Consider the following 20492-nt stretch of genomic DNA (forward strand, 5'->3'; position numbering starts at 1 on the left):
AGGGACAGAAATTGTTATTTCACTTCTCTGTTATTTAAAATGTATCTAAACCCAAAAACCAAAACATGAATATAATAAAGCTTACCAGTCCTTAGATATGCTGGCTGCATTAGCTTTCTTTTTGCAAGCTTTGATTTCCTGATTTTCACTTCCTGTTTTTGCCAGTAACACCATTCCTCTCCTAGGATGATAACACTCACTCACCCTGCTGTATGAGGACAAAAAAAGGACTCGAAACCACTCCTGTCTCCATAACAAAGATGGACGCGTATCTGTAAAAAACAAGTCAAGGCAACTGGACTTGCTGTATTTTTCTTGAAGACGTTTCACTGGTCATCCAACCAGCTTTCTCCATTCAGAATAGGGAATGGGGGAATCCATTCTGAATTGAGAAAGCTGGTTGGATGACCAGTTGCCTTGACTTATTTTTTACAGATATACCATGACCTGGATAAATGAGAACCTTCACAGACAAAGAGGGACTTGGTTCTGGGATCCAAAAGTTATACAGCTCGCAAATTTCTGGAAAAATGAGCCAGTGTTTTATTGGACGTTTTAAACAAAACCCTTTCAATAGTGTATTTAACAAAGCAAAAGGGGCCAAATAAGAGAAGTTAACTGTTGGGGTTTATATGTACTTTAAACAATGATTACTGCAAGTGCAATGTATAGTAAATGTCTTAATTGAAAGTCTCCGTGTTATTCAGCACTTTAGTTAGAAGGCAAAGTGTGACTTTTTTCATCGGTTGTTCCCATTAATTTCTTTAGGACTACACTGTCATTAAAATATGTATTCAGAGTGGACGGCAAGCTGAAGTGGCTGAGAAAGATATACTGTAGCTGATACCCAATTCTGGTGGTAACTATTTATTAGACACATCAGGGGGAATTTATGAACACTGGAGCAGACGGAATCTTTATCAGCTTCTCTCTTTGTTCAGTTAAGCTTTGAAAATGAATGATAGAAGCTGATTGGTTGGCATGTCTGCTCCAGCATTGATAAATTCCCCTCATTATACTCAACCAAGTCTGAAATGTTTCCTCTGGCAGAATGGCTAACTGCATTATTTTGTAGGCCTTGGATTGGCGTTTTTTTAAAGTGACTCTCCTGGGAGAAGTATGGAGGCCTCTATAGCGTATGTTGTCATCCTTGTGAAAATGCATGGTAGCGTCTAACTCTAGTATGTTTTACCTGGAACAAGCACACTGTAAATGGGTGTTGGAACAAATCTCTTATATTTATTCTGGGTCAGTGACTCAGTCAGCATTGAAGTCAGAGAGTCAGAATACCAGCCAGGGAACTAGCATTCTCCAAGGATAGTCTAGTAATGGCAGCCTCTATTAATCTGTCATCTCAGTGTCGTTTTAAGTCAACGTGCATTTAAGTCAACCTGCCCCCAAAAGTCACTGTATGGGATTTCTCTCTGCTAATTGTTATTTTATTTTTATTTTTTTATTTGCCTAGGCCTCAGTGTTTAGTCCTGACTGGACCTCCCAATTTCCGACCGGCTCTTGTGGATTTTGTGGGGACTTTTACAAAAAAGCAAAGCCTAATGATGTGTGGAAATATAATTATTGTAAGTGTCACCGAGGCTTCTGAGCTTCACCAACTCCTACTGAGCTGAGCTGACCTTTACTGAATTGTTAAAATGATTGCCACAGGAAAAAACCTATACACAATAAAGTGAGGGAGATGAGAAAATGTATTTAGTTAAACCAATCACTATAAAAAGGTAACTTAGGTAATAATGTATTCCCAGAAAATGTTTGTACAAGTCATTCTGGATTGGGAAAGCTACTTGGATTTATTTTACAGATATACCATGACCTGGATGAATGAGAACCTTCACATGCATTATACTTTTATTGATGCACTGTGCCAATCTAAAGATGGAGGAACAACTTGCAACGGCCACCAGTGCTGCTACCATTCTAGGATCCCTAAGGCCGGGTTCACACCTAGGCGGCATCGTTTTTGCGCGTTTGTACACACGCGTTCAGCCTGCGGTTATTTGCACATTTTGACGCACGTTTGTACAAGCGTACATGCAGACGTGCCTTTAAACTGGCAGCTTAAGAAACATTACGGGCAATGGACGAATGCGTGTACAAAAACATGCAACATGCTTCTGCTGCGCGTTTTCGGGTGTTTCCATTCAAGTCTATGGGGCAAAAACACACTGTTAACCACCCCAAAGAAGCTCATGTACCTTTTTTGGCGTTTTTCTGCTCTGGTGTGAACTGGGGCCATTGAAAATCTTGGGATTTCTTGTGTTGGGCGGTTAAAATCGCCTTTGCTACTGCTCAACAACGTCTAGGTGTGAACCAGGCCTGAGAGATCCTAACACTACCAAAACTTTTCCCATGCACTCTTTTTCACCTCCACTATTTCCACCTCTCAAACATTTTGCAAACTAATACCTGTTGGTGGAGGCTTTTTTTAGAAGTGGGCTGTCCCTGCAGTTGATGTGTCCTGTCTTAATGGAGGAGGAACAGAGAAAGCACCAGTATTTAAAGTGATATTAAAGTCAAAAGGTTTTTAAGCTGTTTTGGAATGCTGATAATATCCCTTTCAATGGACGCTGCTCCTTGATTTTTTAAATTTTTTAGTTTCCTGCAGAATCAGCTGGTCCCCTAAGCACTGGCCCTGATATCCTGTTTTAGGAAGGCTCCTTTCCCTTGCAGGGTCCCATGAAGTGACTCTTGTGTGTGCTAGTAAGCTGTGTGTGTCTCCATAAACACAAAGACACAGCAAGGCAAACCAATCCCCTGCCCCCTTTCTCTCTCTTCCAAGCTGGCAGTGGACAGCTGATGGAGATTGTGCTGTCCCTTGTGATCTTGTACCAGATAGGAAGTTCAGGGAAGAAGAGCAGAGAGAGTTGGAGCCAGCTGTTGACTGTAAGTGCATGGGCAAAATTCTAAAGAAGTACTTTGCCGGCAGGCACACTACAGTCCGCCGCCGTCCAATCACGACGGGGCGGCCCAAGGCTCCGTAGTGTGCGGCCGCCAGCCAATCACGGCGCGGCGGGCCGCAACTCCTCCCCCCAGCTGTCAGATACTTCCTCCGGCGTCCTGTTAATGTGGAATGACGCCGGAGGAAGTAGCCGTCTACCTTGCTATCACACAGGGGCTTGTTATCTCCTGTGTGATAGCAATAAAGTTAGGTGGGGAAAAAAAATGACATTGATTTAAAAAAAAAAAAAATGTAAAAAAAATGTTAAATAAATAAAAAAATAAAAAAGGTGATTAAAAAGTAAGAAAATAATTATAAAAAATAAACAATAATAAGATAAAAACTATAAAAAAGTAAATTATAAAAAAGTAAAAAGATAAATAAAAAATTTTAAAAAATTAAATTGATTAAAAAATTAAATAAATAAAAATGTAAAAAAATAAGAAGAAATAATTGAATAAAAAAATAAAAAGTGATAAAAATAAAGAAACAGTCAAAAATTGAAACTAGCCCCGCCCCAAGGCCAGGTTACGATACAATACAATACGCCCCCCCCTGCCATCTGGTTGCCATTCTCAATTGATGGGGGGGGGTTGGCGACAGGGGGGCGTATTATGGAACCCGGCCTTGGGGCGGCAGGGAGAGTAAATCCGGCCCTGCTCCTAATCCTTGTTTTCTCTAGTAAGCCCTACATTGCAACCTGCCCAGATGTTAGTCTGCCGAACATAAGGGGAATAGACTAAATCCATGGCAAGGGATCCAGCTTTACTCCCTACTAATCCTTTGTGGAGGGATTATATTTGATGCCAACAGCCCTGTGTAGACATTGTAGTGGGTGTCTCATGTCTCCCTGTATAAGTTAACAAGCTGCAAACTATCCAGTTAAAATTCTGGGCTCTGGATCAGGCATGTAAAAAGCTTTTACTGCATGTGCCCTTCGAGCCTTTTCAAAGCTGCCTTGGGTTCCCTCGTCAAGGATGTTCCTGGTATATATGTACCAAAATGTGCCAAGCTGTAAACATGCGTTTACCTAAACTACCTTGAAACTCGTGACCGCTAAAATGGCATAAAACATCTGGGTCTGAAACTGAGATGTCTGATTTACAACCGGAATGAGAGGACACACGATCATCAGATTTAAGGACAAGTCGGTTGTAGTACCCGTGGATGGGGGTGTCCCACCCATATATAAAGGGACTATGGTAGCGCACTGAGACCTTCTATCTGGATCTCAAACTGAGGTGAACCTCTCCACTGTTGAGTCTGTGTTTGCATTGAGGTTGTGGAGGATTGATAAAAAAACCACACTGAATATTAACCGTTTAAGCACTTGTTTATGATTAGACACTGGATTGTTTCTCATTTTGTTGCGCATTTTTATAGAACACTATTTGTGACACATTGAATTATAATACACTGCTGATGCAGAGGTCAACCCCTTGGTGCGTTGGTATATATGCACATTATGCTGTACATGGTTCACAAATTGGAGAATTGATGTTTTATATGTGTTGTTTGTTACATGATTTTTATATTCACACGTTTCCTTGTTATTGTATTTTATTTTAGCGGTCACTAGAGCTTTAAGGCAGTTTAGGTAAACGCATGTTTATCGGTCGGCACATTTCTGTATATACACTATATATATATTTATAAAAATAATTTCAATTATTTATAAATAGTATACTGAATAGCTGATTTTTGAACATTTTTGGTAGATAGTTTTGGTAGAGTTATTATCAAGGCTATTACTGGCGGTAAGTGTACTCATCTTCCCCAGTTGAGTTCAAAAATCCGATTGCCACATTATACTAACCCAGGCTGGGACAAAAAACAACATCTGTGTAAAAAACCTGATCCTGGCTAAGGACATTTACATGTCTAGTAATGTAATGTATAATGCCTGTAAGTTTGTGTTTAAAGTTGCCTATACACCTGACGATTATCGTATGATAATCACGATAATCTTAAGGTGTATGGGCAGCGTGCGACCGCATTTACTGTGCTTTTCGTATAATGAGCACACTAGAAAAGCGTGATCGCAAGACGAAAGCCGAACGGCCAGAGGTCCGCAAGCGCACACTGCACGCTCACCATTGCAATCATCTGCAAGTCCTCCTCTCAGCGCGGAGGACTTGCGATGATCACGAGTACGATCTGCCTGTCCAAGGTGGGCAGGTCATACGAACTTTTAATCACCTTACAACCATCGCACAACGAAAATCGTGCGATGGTTGTAAGGTGTATGGCCGCCTTTACATTTGAATTGGTTTTTCAGCCAACGGGGTATGTTCCAGGTTTAATAACAAGCCCTATTTTTTGTGTTTGCAGTGGAACGGAACGCTGGCAAAGTTTTGCCAGGCGTCCGATCGCACTGCGGGCGTGGAAGCGGTGCCATTGAAAACAATGCACCGCCACGCCCCCTCCCGCCCCAAAACGCAAGGGGAAGTTTCTCAGTGACCGCGGTGCGTTCCAGCAGCTACGGCTCTGGAACACACACGCTTTCGGTGTGAACAAGGCCTCAGGGAATATGAAAGGCTAGAAAACACAGAACTCTACCTTAGAATCTTAAATATCACTAATTGGACAAACGTATTTTGTGGTTTTCTCTGTTCAGGTCTTCCTTCTATGTCCTGTATGTGTCACTGTGACTGCACCAAAATATAGGCAAAATGATCCATACTTCAAATGTAAAACCTACAAAATACTATTTTTATTAACACAATGACAAAAAAGATAATGTGATATATTCTGCGGTCTAATTACTGCTAAAAAAGAAAAAATGATTCTCTATATGTTCTTTGCAAAGGGGCCACGAAAACAGAAACTCCAGGAACTGAACCCAGAAGGTCACATCAAGTGGTTGAACAAGAGAAAAATTCGAGCCTTTTATACAGGTCTGATTGCTGAAGATCTGCGCAGTGGAGCTCAAATGCTGATCCAGGTAAAGCTTACATGTGTAACTATAAAAGGCAGGCTTAAAGAATTAGATTTGAAAGTTGTTTCTAGTGATTCCAACTTAAAATGGGCTTCATACAGATCCCACCAAAAAAAAGGGTTCCCCAATTTTCGCTCCCCTTTATTAGAAACATTGCAAACCATTCTGGTGCTCAGCCTGCATTAGTGCTCAGTAATACACCCAACACTTCTTCCTAACAGGATGCCAGAGTTTCCTCTAAGATCAACTTAAAGCGACTCAGGATCTTAAAAATACATTCAAGTACCTTAACTGTTGACAATTCTGTATCTTATTTGTGTATCACTCGGCTGTAGATCCTCAAATCATCTCTGAATTGGTGCTGACACTGTCCTTCCTTCTGGAGGGTGGCTACTTTTGTTCCCCATGGTCCCTGTGTGTGTTGTAAAGTAGACACCGCTCCAAGCTCACTCCTGTGATGGACTACAATCTCATGTTCAGTTTACTAATTTGCATTGAGATTGTAGTCCATCACGGGAGCGAGTTTGGAGAGCTCCACCCTGGAGTCAGTGGAGGCCAGTGCAGCAGGGAGCTGCGGGGTTTGAATGTAGGTGGATACGGGGGGTCTGGGTCAGAAAGTTGGAACAGTAGAAAGGCATCATGGCACACTCACAAACTAGCATGTAAAACAACTTGTCTCACCACTAAGGACAATGACAGAGGTTTGGATACACGTCTTCTGCAAAGGATGTGTAAGCCGCACTGCCGCGCCAAGGCACCTCTTATAGTGCGGTCCTAACTCTAAACTATGAGAGTCTCCATCTTGGAGCACATGGGGCAGAAGATATCAAATTGGGTGCAGGCTTGTCAGGAGGACGCCCCACCTCCTTAAAGGTACAGAAACACACAAGGGATCCCGCACATCCCATTGGCAGCTGAGAAACCCCATGCGTCGCTGCACCAAATCGGTAAAGCAGGGTCAGAAAGTTGGGGGACAGGTGATGGAGGCAGGAGGGTTGTGCAAAATCTTGCCCAGGGCCCACTTAATATTGAAGACGGCCCTGGCTGGCATGGTGTCATATGTCAATTCTTTGTGCTCTTTTCTTTTATGTAGGCAGCTGGGTTAGGTCACATGAAACCGAATGTCCTGTTTTTGGGATATAAGAAGAACTGGCATACATCTCACCCAAGAAACGTGGAAAGCTATGTGGCAATGCTTCAGTATGTGTCTTTGGATGATTATAATGTTTGGGGTTCATGTTATAGCATTATTGGGGTTTGTTCATGATATAATACAAAACACAAGGCTCTATTTCATTCATTTTCTGCAGTAAAACGTATATACGATAAATTTTAACTGTATAATAAAGCCAAGCTTCAGGTAAGATTATGTATTTTTTTATTTTGGTTAGAGTGTAGAGGGTTAGAACCTCAGTCAGGTTTTCATTGCTGCCTATGATCCATTTGGATCTATGATGGATTTGTGATGCATATCCTGGTCAGTGGGAGTGGGGAGATTTCCTCAACATGGACGGCAATAAAAACCTGATAGAGGGTCTGTCATTTTTTTTTACTATGCCCTTGTTGGAGAGATTTTTCTCACTTCCTTTGTTGTCACCGAGATAGAAAGTAAGGATAAAACTCCCCAATGGTTATACAAACAGCAGTAAAAGCTCAGCAGAGATTCTAACTCTTCCCTACTCGGTCCAAAACTGATTTTTTAAAATTAAACTGGTTGGAAATGTAGCATTTTAAATGAAGACTATAGTAACATTTTAGGTGTAGCACAAATTCATTCATATTTTGGGTCAGTGGTGGCTGTATTCTGCTGGGAAGAATAACCCGGTCTATTTACCCCGGTGACCTTCGTCATCAGGAGATAAAGTGATGGGAAATCCACAATTTTGCAGCTGTCACCAGGAGATGATTGCCCCTCACTTTGGAGAGATCTCCTCTCACTTCCTGTTCTTTTTACAGGACAGGAAATGAAGGGAAGTATTCCCAAAAGGACACAGACTGAAAAAATAAAACTCACAGGGGTTCTAACTAGGGATATACCGATACTAGTAACGGTATCAGTGTCGATACCGAGTATTTGGGCAAGTACTCATACTCGTCCAAATGCTCTGATACTTACCTCCGATATCGGAAATTCCGGTTAGACGGAGATTTCCTCTGGCCGCCAGTGCCGTGAGGGAACATGGAGCCAGCTTCCTGGCGCATCAAGAAACCGGGCCGCGAGTAATGACTCGCAGCTTGGCTTCCCTGATTGGCTAGGAAGCCAGCTCAACGCTGTTTGGCCGTCTTGATGCTGATTGGTCGGGAACCCAGCTTCCCAGCCAATCGGCAGTGAGCCGGCCAAACAGCATGGAGTCGGCTTCCCGGCAAATCAGGAAGATCTGTCGCGTGTAATGGCCCGCCTCATGATTGGCTGGGAAGCTAGCTCGATGCTGATTGGCTGGGAAGCATGCCAAAAAGCATGGAGCCGGCTTCCCAGCCAATCAGGACGCAGGGTCAGTGCTGATCGGCTGGAAAGCCGCCTTTCCGGCCAAACAGCATGGAGTCAGCTTCCCAGGCAACCAGGAAGCTGGGTGGCAGGTAATGACATGGTGCCCAGCTTCCTGATTGCCCGGGAAGCTGGCTACATGCTACTAGAAGTACTGGTATCAGTACTCTGTATTGCCGAGTCCCGAAATATAAATATCGCTCTAACCATTCAAATAGTTTAGAAAGTTTTGGCTAGAGATGCACTATAATGGGGTAGTTGAAAAAAAAAATGAAAAGGTAAACTAACTCACAGTACCCCTCACTGTACTTAGGTGCGTAGATGACATATTCCTGCCACCCATGCCAACCTGGAGGCTGTGTAGTATTATATTGCTGACAATGGTGAGCAGTTATTGGTCAGCAAAGTCACATGATAACACTGACTAATAAGATCTCTGATTTCTTTCTGAATGCTGTCCTGGAAGAAAGAAGGCTTAAAAGATATTCTCAATGCTGTAGTGACGTAGCTGCACCAACTAATTTAGCCACTCGTCAATGTTAGAATTATGATGCTACACAGTCATTGGGGCTGTTTAATGATGTTTTGAAGTGTGTGGCCCATTACTCTGGTGGGAGTATGTCATCTAAGCAGCTAAATGCAGCGGGGGCCCAAAAAAATGTCTCCACTTTCTAAACTAACACAGGTCAATGTACGTCATTTTTGGTCCACTGACAATGACCAATTTGGAGTGGCACCAGTATGACTGCGAAGCTTAGGGCACGGCAGGCAGTTTTATGTAATTTCATTTGTGAAATCTAGCACAAGTAACCCTGCTGTCTTCTCATTGCAGCGATGCATTTGACTTTAACTTCGGGTTGTGTGTGCTGAGGATGAAAGATGGTCTAAACATGTCTCGTGTCATGCAGGCTCACAGTAAGTGTCCGGAGACATCCCTGTTTCCCTTCTTGATATTCACATATGAATACCTCCTGCTGTAAAATGATTGCAAAGACGTGTGCTGTGTATTATACATCTTATTGTTCTCCGCAGTCAATCCTGTGTTTCAACAAATGGAGGAACCAAAACTGAAAGAAGGGGAGAAGGGAGATAACTGCATGGCCCAAGGGACATGTGAGTTAGTGACATGTAAAACTTGATTGTACTTTAAAAATGGAGACAAAACCTTCATGATCTGTATGATCTCCAATAAAGCAATGTCATTCATTCCCGGAGTCTGCTGCTGTGCGCAGATACTTAGTATTGTAAAGGAAACCTGTTATGGCTACAGACATTAAAGTATTTACATATTGTGTACAAGCAGTAAATCATCTTAAAACAAGCCATCCCTGACCTCTCTAGCTGTTTGTACTGTGAAGTAATTGCTTTTCAAAAATCCTCAAAGATCAAAACACAGACTAAAAGTTTTACTAACTAAAGTTGGTTTCAGTCTGTTTCTAACAGTTCACACCATATCCAGTGCAATCCGGCATGGTTCGTGCCTGGAACACACTGGGTCGCATAAACGAAGCCTCCCACTTTTTGGGGCGGCAGGGGTTTCACACCTGTCACGTCTATGTTATTATTAATCATCATACATAGAGTGATGCATTGGTTGAATTTGATTTTTGAGTGTAAAGGTCTGCTTTAAGGTCCCTTCTCTAAGATAAAATGTTGCAAGTTGCAATTATTATTGTAAAGTTAAGTGCAATGTGCTATAATCTGAGAGCTAGAGAGACACTGGCATTAAAGATAAAGGGTTTAAAAAGAAATATGAACTTGCACATTCAGGGCAAAGTGACAGTGTGGGTATAAAGTCCATCCCTATTGCATATAGAAGTCATATTTAGTGAATTTAATAGCTCCCCATTTGATAACAACTTTTCCATTATAGTTATGTGCAGCAGTGAATATAGTATATAGCAGTGAACATAGTAAATCTGATAGCAATAAATAATATAATTAAGCTTGGCCAACCAATATCAAGTAAACATTTGTCCCATAAGACAGGAATTCAATGTATGTACACAAACGCGAGAAGTCTAATAGACAGTTCCTTTAATTTAAGGTTTGCAAAGCCACCATCTTTACTCCAAAACTACTGTCCTTATCATAGCAAATCCATCCTCTTCTCTTGTCAACCTGAACATGAAACCACTATGGCCTCATACAAAGCTGTATAAGCATCTATGTTCTGAATTTAAAATGCTGATGCATACAATAAATTTTTTGCAGTGGATCCCGAGGCTGTCACTGCTGAACAACAAGCAAGCACAATCTTCCAGGTTAACCAGGGAAAGAAGACCGTTGATATATACTGGTTGTTTGATGATGGAGGTTAGTATTGCCAATCGAGTTTCCATGATGTTGCTGTCTATTCCCCCAAGTCCTTGGCACTGTAATATCCTCTGTCCTCCTCTCTCTTCTTGCCCCCATTTAGAAAAGCTTGTATGTTCAGTAGAGCCAAACATACAAGTAATGGAAACTCTCTGCCGATACTTTAAACTGAGGGCTGTGAGATGTTGACTGTACATCTAAGCAATGCAAAAATTCCCCAGCATACACTTGAGCCAGTCATCACAAAAAGCTATAGACTATACTAGGATGCACCGATATATCGGCCGAAAATTGCACTTTTGGCTAAATCCCGAAAGTGCAGTTTTTCTGTTCACTCTGCAAACATCTTAGTTTAGGATTCACACCGCATTATGGCCACTAGATGCTCCTAAGCTTCATCTAATGGCCATAATGTAGTGGGAATCTTAAAGGAGAACCGACGTCTAACAATGAAACCGTCACACGTCGTTTCTATAGATCGGGAAGTGAGCGAACACATACCGTCGCTTACTATCCGATCATCTCCCTGCAGAGAGCGGTGACTGCCAGTCACGGCTCCCCGCAGGGATTCCCCCCCCTTCCCCTCCCCCTCCCTGATCCCTCAGTGCTGACTGGAGGAACGGACGGGGAGGGGGCAGGCACAGCTGGTTCTGCCTCTAGATAGGCAGAGCCAGCTGTCATTCACGCAGCTGGGTGCATCTCGACAGTAATGTCGGGATCCATCCCGGCTGCGGTGCTCTCAGTATACCGTGAGCTGTGGCTCGCGATATACTGATCTTTGGGTCATGGCAGGAGGATAGTATATGTCTCCCGTGACCCTTAAGAGAATTATGGGGAAAAACACTTACCGCATAGATCTCTTTTAAACGTCGATGTTCACAGATCAGTGAATCATTTATAAATGCATCCCTTTAGACTTTCTATACACTTTAACAGCAGCAGAGAAAAATGAGGTCAGTCTAGCGGTTTGCCTGGAGTTCAACTTTCAATTTTATTTTAAGAGAAAATAGTCTGCGAGTTTGGTGATGAACACAATCTCTAATAATATAGCAAGGAAAATGCAGTTTCATTAAATCTAAAGAGAAATAAGATTGACGCAGTAAAATATGAAGGTTTGTACATGAGAATACATTGAGAGGAGCAGCTGTGCATGGCAGCCAAACAACCTCTCTCTCTTCGGTTTGTTCAGTTAAGATTTGAAAATGAAAGAGAGAAGCTGATTGGTTGCCGTGTACAACTGCTCCAGATTTTGTCTGCTTCAATTTTGATAAATTCCCCACATTATGTCTGGGCAAACAGGAAGTGTGTCACAGTTCCTTGTACTTTGATCCTGCACCGGGTTTTGCATCCTGTCCGAGCTGCTCAGTTTCCTGTCAGTCCGCCCTGAACCTAGGTGTTATAAGGCTTGTGCGCCTGTGCTTTAGCGTTCAAGCAACGTGTCTCCACGCTAGTAGCCGGACCTCTCTGTTTTCTGTGGTATTGCCGCTTGAGTATACCTTGCATTTTGTGTCTTTGTTTGCTCTTGTTGGTTTCCCTTCCTGCTGCGCTCTTTCATTCCCTCTGTTGTCTGTCCGTGTATCTCTTTGTTTGCTGTGGCTGTGCGTTCCCTCCACAGCATTGCCCCCTGCTCTGTTTGTGGTTGCCTCCTGCTTCCCGTGGTTTGTGTGCTCTGCACTATTGTGCACCTCCCTCCTTTCTCTTGTGCGTTCCCCTCTGCTGTTCCTGTTTATCTCTTGTCTCTGTGGGTACACCTGTGGTGTCTTCCCTTCTGTTACCTGCTCCCTGTGCCACGCATGTTCCCTGCGTCTTCCCTCTAGTGCCTGTTTTCTGTATCTTGTATCCTGTATGCACCCTGTGTCTTGTCCAGTGTGCTGTGGTCCCTGAGTACCCGCTGGCACTGTACCTGCACGGGTGTGTCAGAGAGCCGCAACCTGGAAGCTGCCCCGCAGCTCAACATCCACACCATCAGTGGCTCTGGGGAAGACCAGTTGGCTCCTTAGATCCTGCGACTCTGGCACACCTGCGTTTGTTGTGCGGTCACACTGTCCCTACATCTTCAGAGACCTGCATCCCTACCCATTCCTAATTCAGTCCCTATATACTGCTCCCCAAGACCCAGAGTTTACGATTCCTGGTGCTTCAGTGCCCTAATCGTGACAAAGTGCACAGTGACATTAAGGCGGCCACTCTATGGCACTAATTATGTAGCACTGTATGAGCTGATGACGTGAGCCTCTCCAGGCAGAAGAGACACTGACAAACATTTCAAGGTGCCCTCTGTTGGATCACAGGACTTTCTTAAATGAAAGCATTTCATAAATTAGTTTTAGCTAATAGGGGGAGTTGTTACAATATATTTCTATATAAATACATATTTAACATATACAATAATATTAGTAGACAGTTGTCCTTGTTCAGCTGCAGCTTTCAGTAACATTCATTGAAAGCAGTTACTGAAGTCACATTACAGTCTCATTTATTTGTCAGGTCTAACGCTGCTTATCCCCTACCTACTGAGCCGCAAGAAGAGATGGGCAAATGTCAAAATTCGAGTATTTGTGGGAGGACAGATCAACAGGATGGATGAAGAGCGCAAAGCGTAAGATTGTTTGTATGCCGTGCTATTATTGCCAGGGCAACACAACACTTATATTATATACACTGTGGTGAAAGGAATATGTTTGTTCTGTAGAGGTCGTAGCTTTAATGTATTGTCCTAACCTATGATCTCTTGTATTACAGGATGATTGCTTTGCTCAGTAAGTTCAGAATTGTGTTCCATGAAGTGCATGTTCTGCCAGATATCAACCAGAAGCCTCGGCCAGAGCAGTAAGAACACTATGAATATACATTGTACAGGGTCAGTGATGATGAAGTTGGAATTAGGAGAGTCTTGTTCTTCACTCCCCCTGGCGCTTGGGTCAGATGTCACTAGAAACATCCAGAGTGGGGAAAATCTCAATAGAATAATGTACAGTTCTGTGAAGTAAAATTATATTATTAAAGTATTGGGACACCCCTCCAAATCATTAGAGTCAGGTATCCCAATCACCTCCATAGCCACAGGTGTATAAAATCACGCACCTCGGCATGCAGACGCTTCTACAGACATTTGTGACAGAATGGGTCGCTCTCAGGAGCTCAGTGACTTCAAGCCTGGTGCCGTGATAGGTTGCCACCTGTGCAATAAGTCCATCCGTGAAATTTCCTTGCTACTAAATATTCCACGGTCACCTGTTAGTGGTATTATAACAAAGTGGAAGCAACTAGGAACAACAACTCAGCCACAAAGTAAAATGACAGAGCGGGGTGAGCGCATGCTGAAGCGCACAGTGTGCAGAAGTCGCCAACTGTCTGCAGAGTCAATAGCTACAGACCTCCAAACTTTGTGTGGCCTTCAGATTGGCACAACAACAGTGCGCAGAGAGCTACATGGAATGGGTTTCCATGGCCGAGCAGCTTCATCCAAGCCTTACATCACCAAGTGCAATGCAAAGCGTCAGATGCAATCTCTTGGTATAATTTAAGTATAACTAAACCATCTATACTGCAGCCAGGAGATGGAAACGTATAATAAAAACATTTGTTTTTTCCTAAATATTAAAAAGGATATTGGGGGAAATGTATCAAAACTGGAGCAGATTTGCACTGCAATCATTCAGTTTCTCTGTCTCATTTTCAAATCTTACCTGAGCAAACTTAAGAGAGATGCTGATTGGTTGTCATGGGCAACTGCTCCAGATTCTGTCTGCTCCAGTTTTGATAAATTCCCCGCCAATGTGTCTGTATATGGCAGGGGAGATGGGATATGGTTTTGTATAGTATATTGGCTTCTTTTAGTTCCTACTTGTTCTATGTTTTGTATTGATACTTTTAAACTTTGAATATATAAATATAATCTTTAAAAAGTATAAAGTGATCATAGCACCATGCATGGTGTCCATGTCCCACATTCCTTGTGTCATCACTGTAAATTGTGGTCATTAGGTGGGGCAGTGCCTTTTCCTGCTTCTCCAGCCTTTGGCTATCGCAGTGGCCCTGGGGCACGCCTCTGAGTTCTGACCCTGTCGGTTCGTGGTACACGTGGCATTTCGAGGGTGATAATGCTGCTCCTACTCAACCCAATACAGGAGGTGCTACAGCAGTGGTAACTGGCAGGATCAGAAGGTTGAAAGAAGAAATAGAAGTACATGAAAGCAAATACATAAACTGGAACGAGTGCAATCGTAATGAACATTTGTAGTACTTTTAAAATTAGGGACCAAATGCTTTTTAAAGTTGAAATCAGACAGTGCCCCCTCTGAGGACTGCTAGGAAGGAGGAGGATGTGGCACTTCCAGCACTATCACTCTGGTGATCTTAACCAACAGGCCACACAGACTGGAGATGGAGCAGACTCAGGCCTGGTTCACACCTGGGCGTTTTACAGCGTGTTCCTACGCTCTGTAAAACGCTCAACATGTGAAAACCAATGATTGCCTATGGGCACGGTTCCCACCTGGGCGTTTTACAGCGCGTAGGAACGCACTGCAAAACGCCCTACGCCCAAAAAAGTACAGGAGCTTTTTTGGGGCGTATTTGCCGCGCGTATCCATTGGGATACAGCCAGGTAGCCCTCGGCAACGCGCGTTTGTCGCAAGGTTTTTTTTACCGCGAAACACGGTAAAAACACGCGGCACGCAACAAACGCGCATATTCGATACGCCTAGGTGTGAACCCAGCCTAAAGAAGAACTGTCATCCAGCTTAAGCCATGCAGTCACATAACTGAGGGAGGGTGGCTGGTGTTGATCTTTGTATTCTGGAGCATGGGGCATTACTCTAATGTTATGTTCTTACCAATAGTGTGAAGCGTTTTGAAGATCTCATTGCTCCTTACATGCTGAATGATGGCTTTAAGGAAGAGCTCATAGTAAATGAGATGAAGCGTGAGTGTCCCTGGAAGATCTCCGATGATGAAATCAAGAAGAACAGGGCCAAGGTCTGTAGAAAAAAATATATATTTGTTGTATAAAAATGCTTAACTACCTCCCGGCCAGCCGTTGTGTATACACGGCCGGCCGGGAGCTTCTTGGATGTAACTGGGCGGGAAATCCCCGCTATTTGAAAACAGGCAGCGATGCCAGTTAATATAGAGCCGGCGGATCGCTTGTATGAGGCCCCGAGACGTGCGCCCCCCCTCCCCTACATACACGCATGTAAACATGCGTCAGGTGTGCATGCCTGCGAAAACGACGATTGCGCCCATTACGCCGCACATGTTACATATCGCCGCGAACGTCGGAATGAGAGCGATAGTTCTAGGGCCATCAATCACTGATAACACTAAACTGATGAGCAGTAAAAGCTTTTAAAGCGTCGCCTATGGCCAATTTTGGGTATGCTAGTTTTTTGCGGTTTCGCGGGTGCGCGCAATTTTTAAGCTTGACATGTTTGGTGTCTATTTACCCGACGTGACCCCATCTTTTATATTTTACCAAAAAAGTGGGTAATATTAGTTGTTTTATAACATAATGTAAAAAAAATTTCAGTAATTTCTCCTGAATATAGTAAAAAATAAAACCCGCAGTGGTGATTTAAATACCACCAAAAGAAAGCTCTATGTGTCCCCAAAAACTTGTATGAAATTCATTTCAGTACAGCGTTGCATGACAGGAATAAACTTCAGTCAAAGTATCGCAGCGCTGAACACTGAAAAATGGCCTGGCCAGGAAGGGGGTCTAAACACCTGGTCTTCAAGTGGTTAAAGTGAACTTAAACTCAAAAATTAAAGATCTGCAAAAATAATAATAATAATATATATACCCTGAAAAATACTGTATAAAAAAGCAATGCGCTTTCTGGTATGTGAGAGTGCATATTACTTCTGTGTCCACAGGGTCATAGATGTATATCTGCAGTGAGAGCACTCACTGCTGCCTCTCATTACTAGGCTCAGAAGATTTGGAATGAGATTTAGTGAGGTCACTACTGGGCTGTTCACTGTTCTCGTTCCTGGAGACTCTGACATGAGGAAGCAAAGCCCTGCATCCAGGGTCGGATTTACTCTCTCTGCTGCCCCAAGGCCGGGTTCCTCAATGTGCCCCCCTCCCCGCCAAACAACGAGTGCAGCTCTCCCCTCTCACTGTTTACATGGAGCAGAGCAGAGAGACGCGCGGGGGAGGACGGAGCTGCAGTATTATTACAAGTGAATTTGGCGACATCGCTGAGATCACTTGCAAACGAACGAGTGGCTTCCCCGCTCCACATTTAGCCCTGCTTGCCCAAAGCAGGGCTAAATATAGAAAACTACACCCAGAACTGCATGTCCCGGGCGTCAGGAGATTCTACACCCCTCGGTGGCCTTGTGGGAAACCCGGCCCTGCCTGCATTTACCAAGATGGTCTCCTCCACACAGTGCAGAACAAGGCATGACAAGTCAGTAATGGTGTAAATCTGCAGGGAGCCCAGAGGCAATACTGGGGGCAAGGTCTCTGCAATCTGCCTGCTTTTTGGGGCACCATTTCCATGAGATGTGAGGATTTCATCCAAGCTGGTTTATATAGAGGGGGGAATAAAAAGAGAGTGTATGAACATGCATAGAAACCTTTGACTAACATACGTTTGTATAATATCTTTAGCAGTAATTCATTTTTATGTGTTCATGATCCATATCAATGATTAAGATTTATTTTCATGCGTTGTTTACTGATGCATCTTTTTTTTATATTTCTCTCTCTCCTCTTTAGTCTTTGAGACAAATCAGACTGAATGAGGTGCTGCTGGATTATTCTCGAGATGCTGCTCTTATTGTTGTGTGAGTATTGTCAATTGTGCTATTTTTATATTCCTGCAGTAGTGTAGCACTGAAAGGGCAGCCAGCGCAACATAAGTCTTTACAAAAATTGCTCTAGACATAACTGACAATCTATAAAATGTTGTCATGGACAGGAGAACAAGGCATAAAAGATGACACTTGGGACCGTGGTGGTGAGATGACTCGGAACTACAACTCTGTTTTCTGGTGGACAATTAATGTTAAACGGGTGGTAGCCTCAGAATGGGGGCAGTGTGTACATCTTCCATCAAAGCATCTCAGGCAGCTCATGGTCCAAGAATAAGCTGACTAAGCAGCAGCAGGATATTTGGAATCACAGAGCAGGCAAACATCAACCATAAATCATAGTCGGAACAGGGCTCAGGGTCACAAACGTAAAGTGTATTTAAAGTCAAAACATTTATTTTCTGTTCTTTGGACTCAGGAAGTGAGAGGATATCTCTCCAATGTAAGGAAAATCCCCACTTATAAATGTGTTTCCATTACAGAGTGCTATGGAGCCACCCTTGTGTGTATTAGTAAGTTGTGTGTGTCTCAACAAACACACAGGCTATAAGATAAAGATGACAGCTGCGCATGCATGCAAACGTCCCTATAGAACTGGACGGAAATATGCTGTGGCGCGAATGCGCGCACAAACGCCAGGAAGTGACACAACGGGCATTAAGGAAATTACCTATTTAAATGAGCCTGCCCTGCTCACTGTGCTGATGGTCTTTCAGCTGTATGTATTTGTTCCCGGTGCCCGTGATCCTGTTGAAGACTTTGCCTGTGACTCGGATTGTTTGGACTCCTCTTGATTGCTGCCTGCCCCTGACCTCGGCCTGTATCCTGGACTTGTTTATTGCCTCACTATTTTGTACCTTGCTGCCCGGCTGGCTCTGATCCTCGGCTATCCTTGACTCCATTCGTGCTTTCTGTATTGGCTGATCGGCTCCTGGAATTTGTGCCTGATCCCACCTGTGGCACTCTTGCTCCTTGCTGTCCTTTCACACCCTGTTCCCACCTCCAGGGGGTGTAGGGCACGAGAAGTAAGAGAAGCCTCCTCAACTTTCGGTCTGTCACCAGGTACATGATACAGGCACAGCAAGTCAAGCCACTCCCCTGTTCCTGGCTCCTTCCTCTTTCCTTCTCCAAGTTAACAGATGGATGGGTGCTGGAGATTGAGCTGTCACTTGTGATCTTGTACTGGACAGGACGTTCAGGGAATCAGAGCTGAGAGAGGTGGAGCCACCTGTTTAGAAACATGATAAATCTAAGTGCTTGAGCAAAAAAGTGCTTGATCCAGCTGACTTGGATTCATTATTGAAAAAAAGTTTGAGATTTGAATACTACTTTATTTTCTGCTGACATTAGTGGTCAGGACAATTACAGACTATAAATCTCCACAACAAGGACATAGGCAGCAACAAATCTCTGACCAATTCCAATCTAAAAGAAGTTTTGTGTTTAGTTACACTTGAGGAAAACCAGGGCTGGTCCTACTACGATAGCAGGCCTGGTCAGATAGGAGCACATACTGTATGTTGGAACAGGAGAAAGAATTTCTGCCAATCTGTGATTCTGATAACATATGTAGTGTGAGATAGGATTTGCAACTGAACCGGTGATTGCTATGGATGTTTGTGTAAACGTTCATGCATATGTGTCCCTTAGCCCATGAGAGGCCGGGACATTACTTTTCTAGTCTGTATTATTTAACTGTAGTCCTATAAAAATCAAACAAATGGCTTTTTTTTTTTTTGCAGAACAATGCCCATTGCCAGGAAGGGGAAATGCCCCAGTTCCCTGTATATGGCCTGGCTGGAAACATTGTCCCAAGACCTGAGACCACCCGTCCTACTAGTCAGAGGAAACCAGAATGATGTTCTGACAATGTACTGTCAATAAGAAGAGAACCAGAACCACTCTCCAAGTCCCAGCTTCAACCAGTGAAAGTGGATACAGATTCAGGAAGATGGAATTCCATTTATAAAACTCTCAGTTTCAGAGTGTAACAGTTTAGAAAAGTAATAGCTTTACAACGACATTGTAATGGACCAAACTAGCCAATGCAGAACCAGACACCCATTTACTGTATTGTAGGCTATGGGACTGACCACTGGATAAGTCTTTAGGTACCCATTGTAGGATAAGCTTTGTGTGTCATATATTCTTTAATATGGTTTGGGTTTATGTGCACCAGTCTTTCAAAAACTTGGCTCATTATGACACGTGTGTGTTACAGTGCAGTGTCTGATACCAGGTAAGGGTGAGCTCCTATTCTGAGGAGGTGGATAGATGTTTCTTGTGGGTCATCAGAGCTTCTGTTTAGTAATAGTCATAGATCTGTGAAAAAGGAGGATCTGTAAATCTGCAGATTGCACCACCTCTGAATGAATACATGCAATGTAACCAATGGCATATCAAAGCTGATACTGAGTCCAGCTTACACTAAGGGGTTTATTTAAAAACAAATTGCAGGGCCCTTAACCCTGCGAATATCTGTCAATGTTCATTTTAGGCAAATAATTCCAAAAACAAATGTTCACAATATATTTTTTCCAAGTTTGAATGTAGTGTGTTGTAATACAATATGGCCACTAGATGGAGCTTACTTATGTCCTATGCTCCTCAGCTCATTCTAGTGGCCAAAATGTATTATTACAACACACTGCATTCAAACTAGGAAACAAATATTCAATTTTGACATTATTCACCTAAACTAAGCATTCACAGATATTTGCAGGGCGAAGGAACCCCTAAATGTGCTATTGCTGATCCAGACAACTTAGCTAGGCCCTTACATTTTACATAGGTACACACATTTAGCTTTCCTATACTTGCATATGAATAGTCTGTATCTAGGAGAGAAGCAGGCATATATCATCTTTACCAACTTTGTCAGTTTCTGTTTAATAGCATAGTCACATGGATTATAGGCTATGCAGCAGCCATTGTAGGCAGGAGTAGAAGTGCTCTCCATAATCACAATGCGATTATAC

At 43.1% G+C, this 20492-nt stretch overlaps 1 protein-coding gene across 3 annotated transcripts in view; it reads left to right on the top strand.

Annotated features, from left to right (window-relative positions):
• Positions 1 to 19458, top strand: part of SLC12A3 (solute carrier family 12 member 3) — a 61268-nt gene extending 41810 nt beyond the window's left edge. For 2 of the 3 annotated variants that reach the window (XM_018555415.1, XM_018555414.1), the window contains 10 exons: positions 1466 to 1577; positions 5763 to 5897; positions 6985 to 7091; positions 9209 to 9291; positions 10591 to 10692; positions 13180 to 13291; positions 13435 to 13521; positions 15537 to 15672; positions 17420 to 17487; positions 19257 to 19458. In XM_018555415.1, coding sequence (XP_018410917.1) covers positions 1466 to 1577; positions 5763 to 5897; positions 6985 to 7091; positions 9209 to 9291; positions 10591 to 10692; positions 13180 to 13291; positions 13435 to 13521; positions 15537 to 15672; positions 17420 to 17487; positions 19257 to 19398 — 1084 coding nt within the window. In that variant the 3' untranslated portion in view covers positions 19399 to 19458. Of the gene's footprint in view, positions 1 to 1465; positions 1578 to 5762; positions 5898 to 6984; positions 7092 to 9208; positions 9292 to 9408; positions 9490 to 10590; positions 10693 to 13179; positions 13292 to 13434; positions 13522 to 15536; positions 15673 to 17419; positions 17488 to 19256 lie in introns of all 3 variants that reach the window. The other variant, XM_018555413.1, reaches the window with a different exon arrangement.
• The last annotated feature ends 1034 nt before the right edge of the window (positions 19459 to 20492 follow it).

This window comes from Nanorana parkeri, unplaced genomic scaffold (assembly GCF_000935625.1).
Source record: "Nanorana parkeri isolate BGI_ZX_2015 unplaced genomic scaffold, ASM93562v1 scaffold195, whole genome shotgun sequence".
Taxonomy (NCBI): domain Eukaryota; kingdom Metazoa; phylum Chordata; class Amphibia; order Anura; family Dicroglossidae; genus Nanorana; species Nanorana parkeri.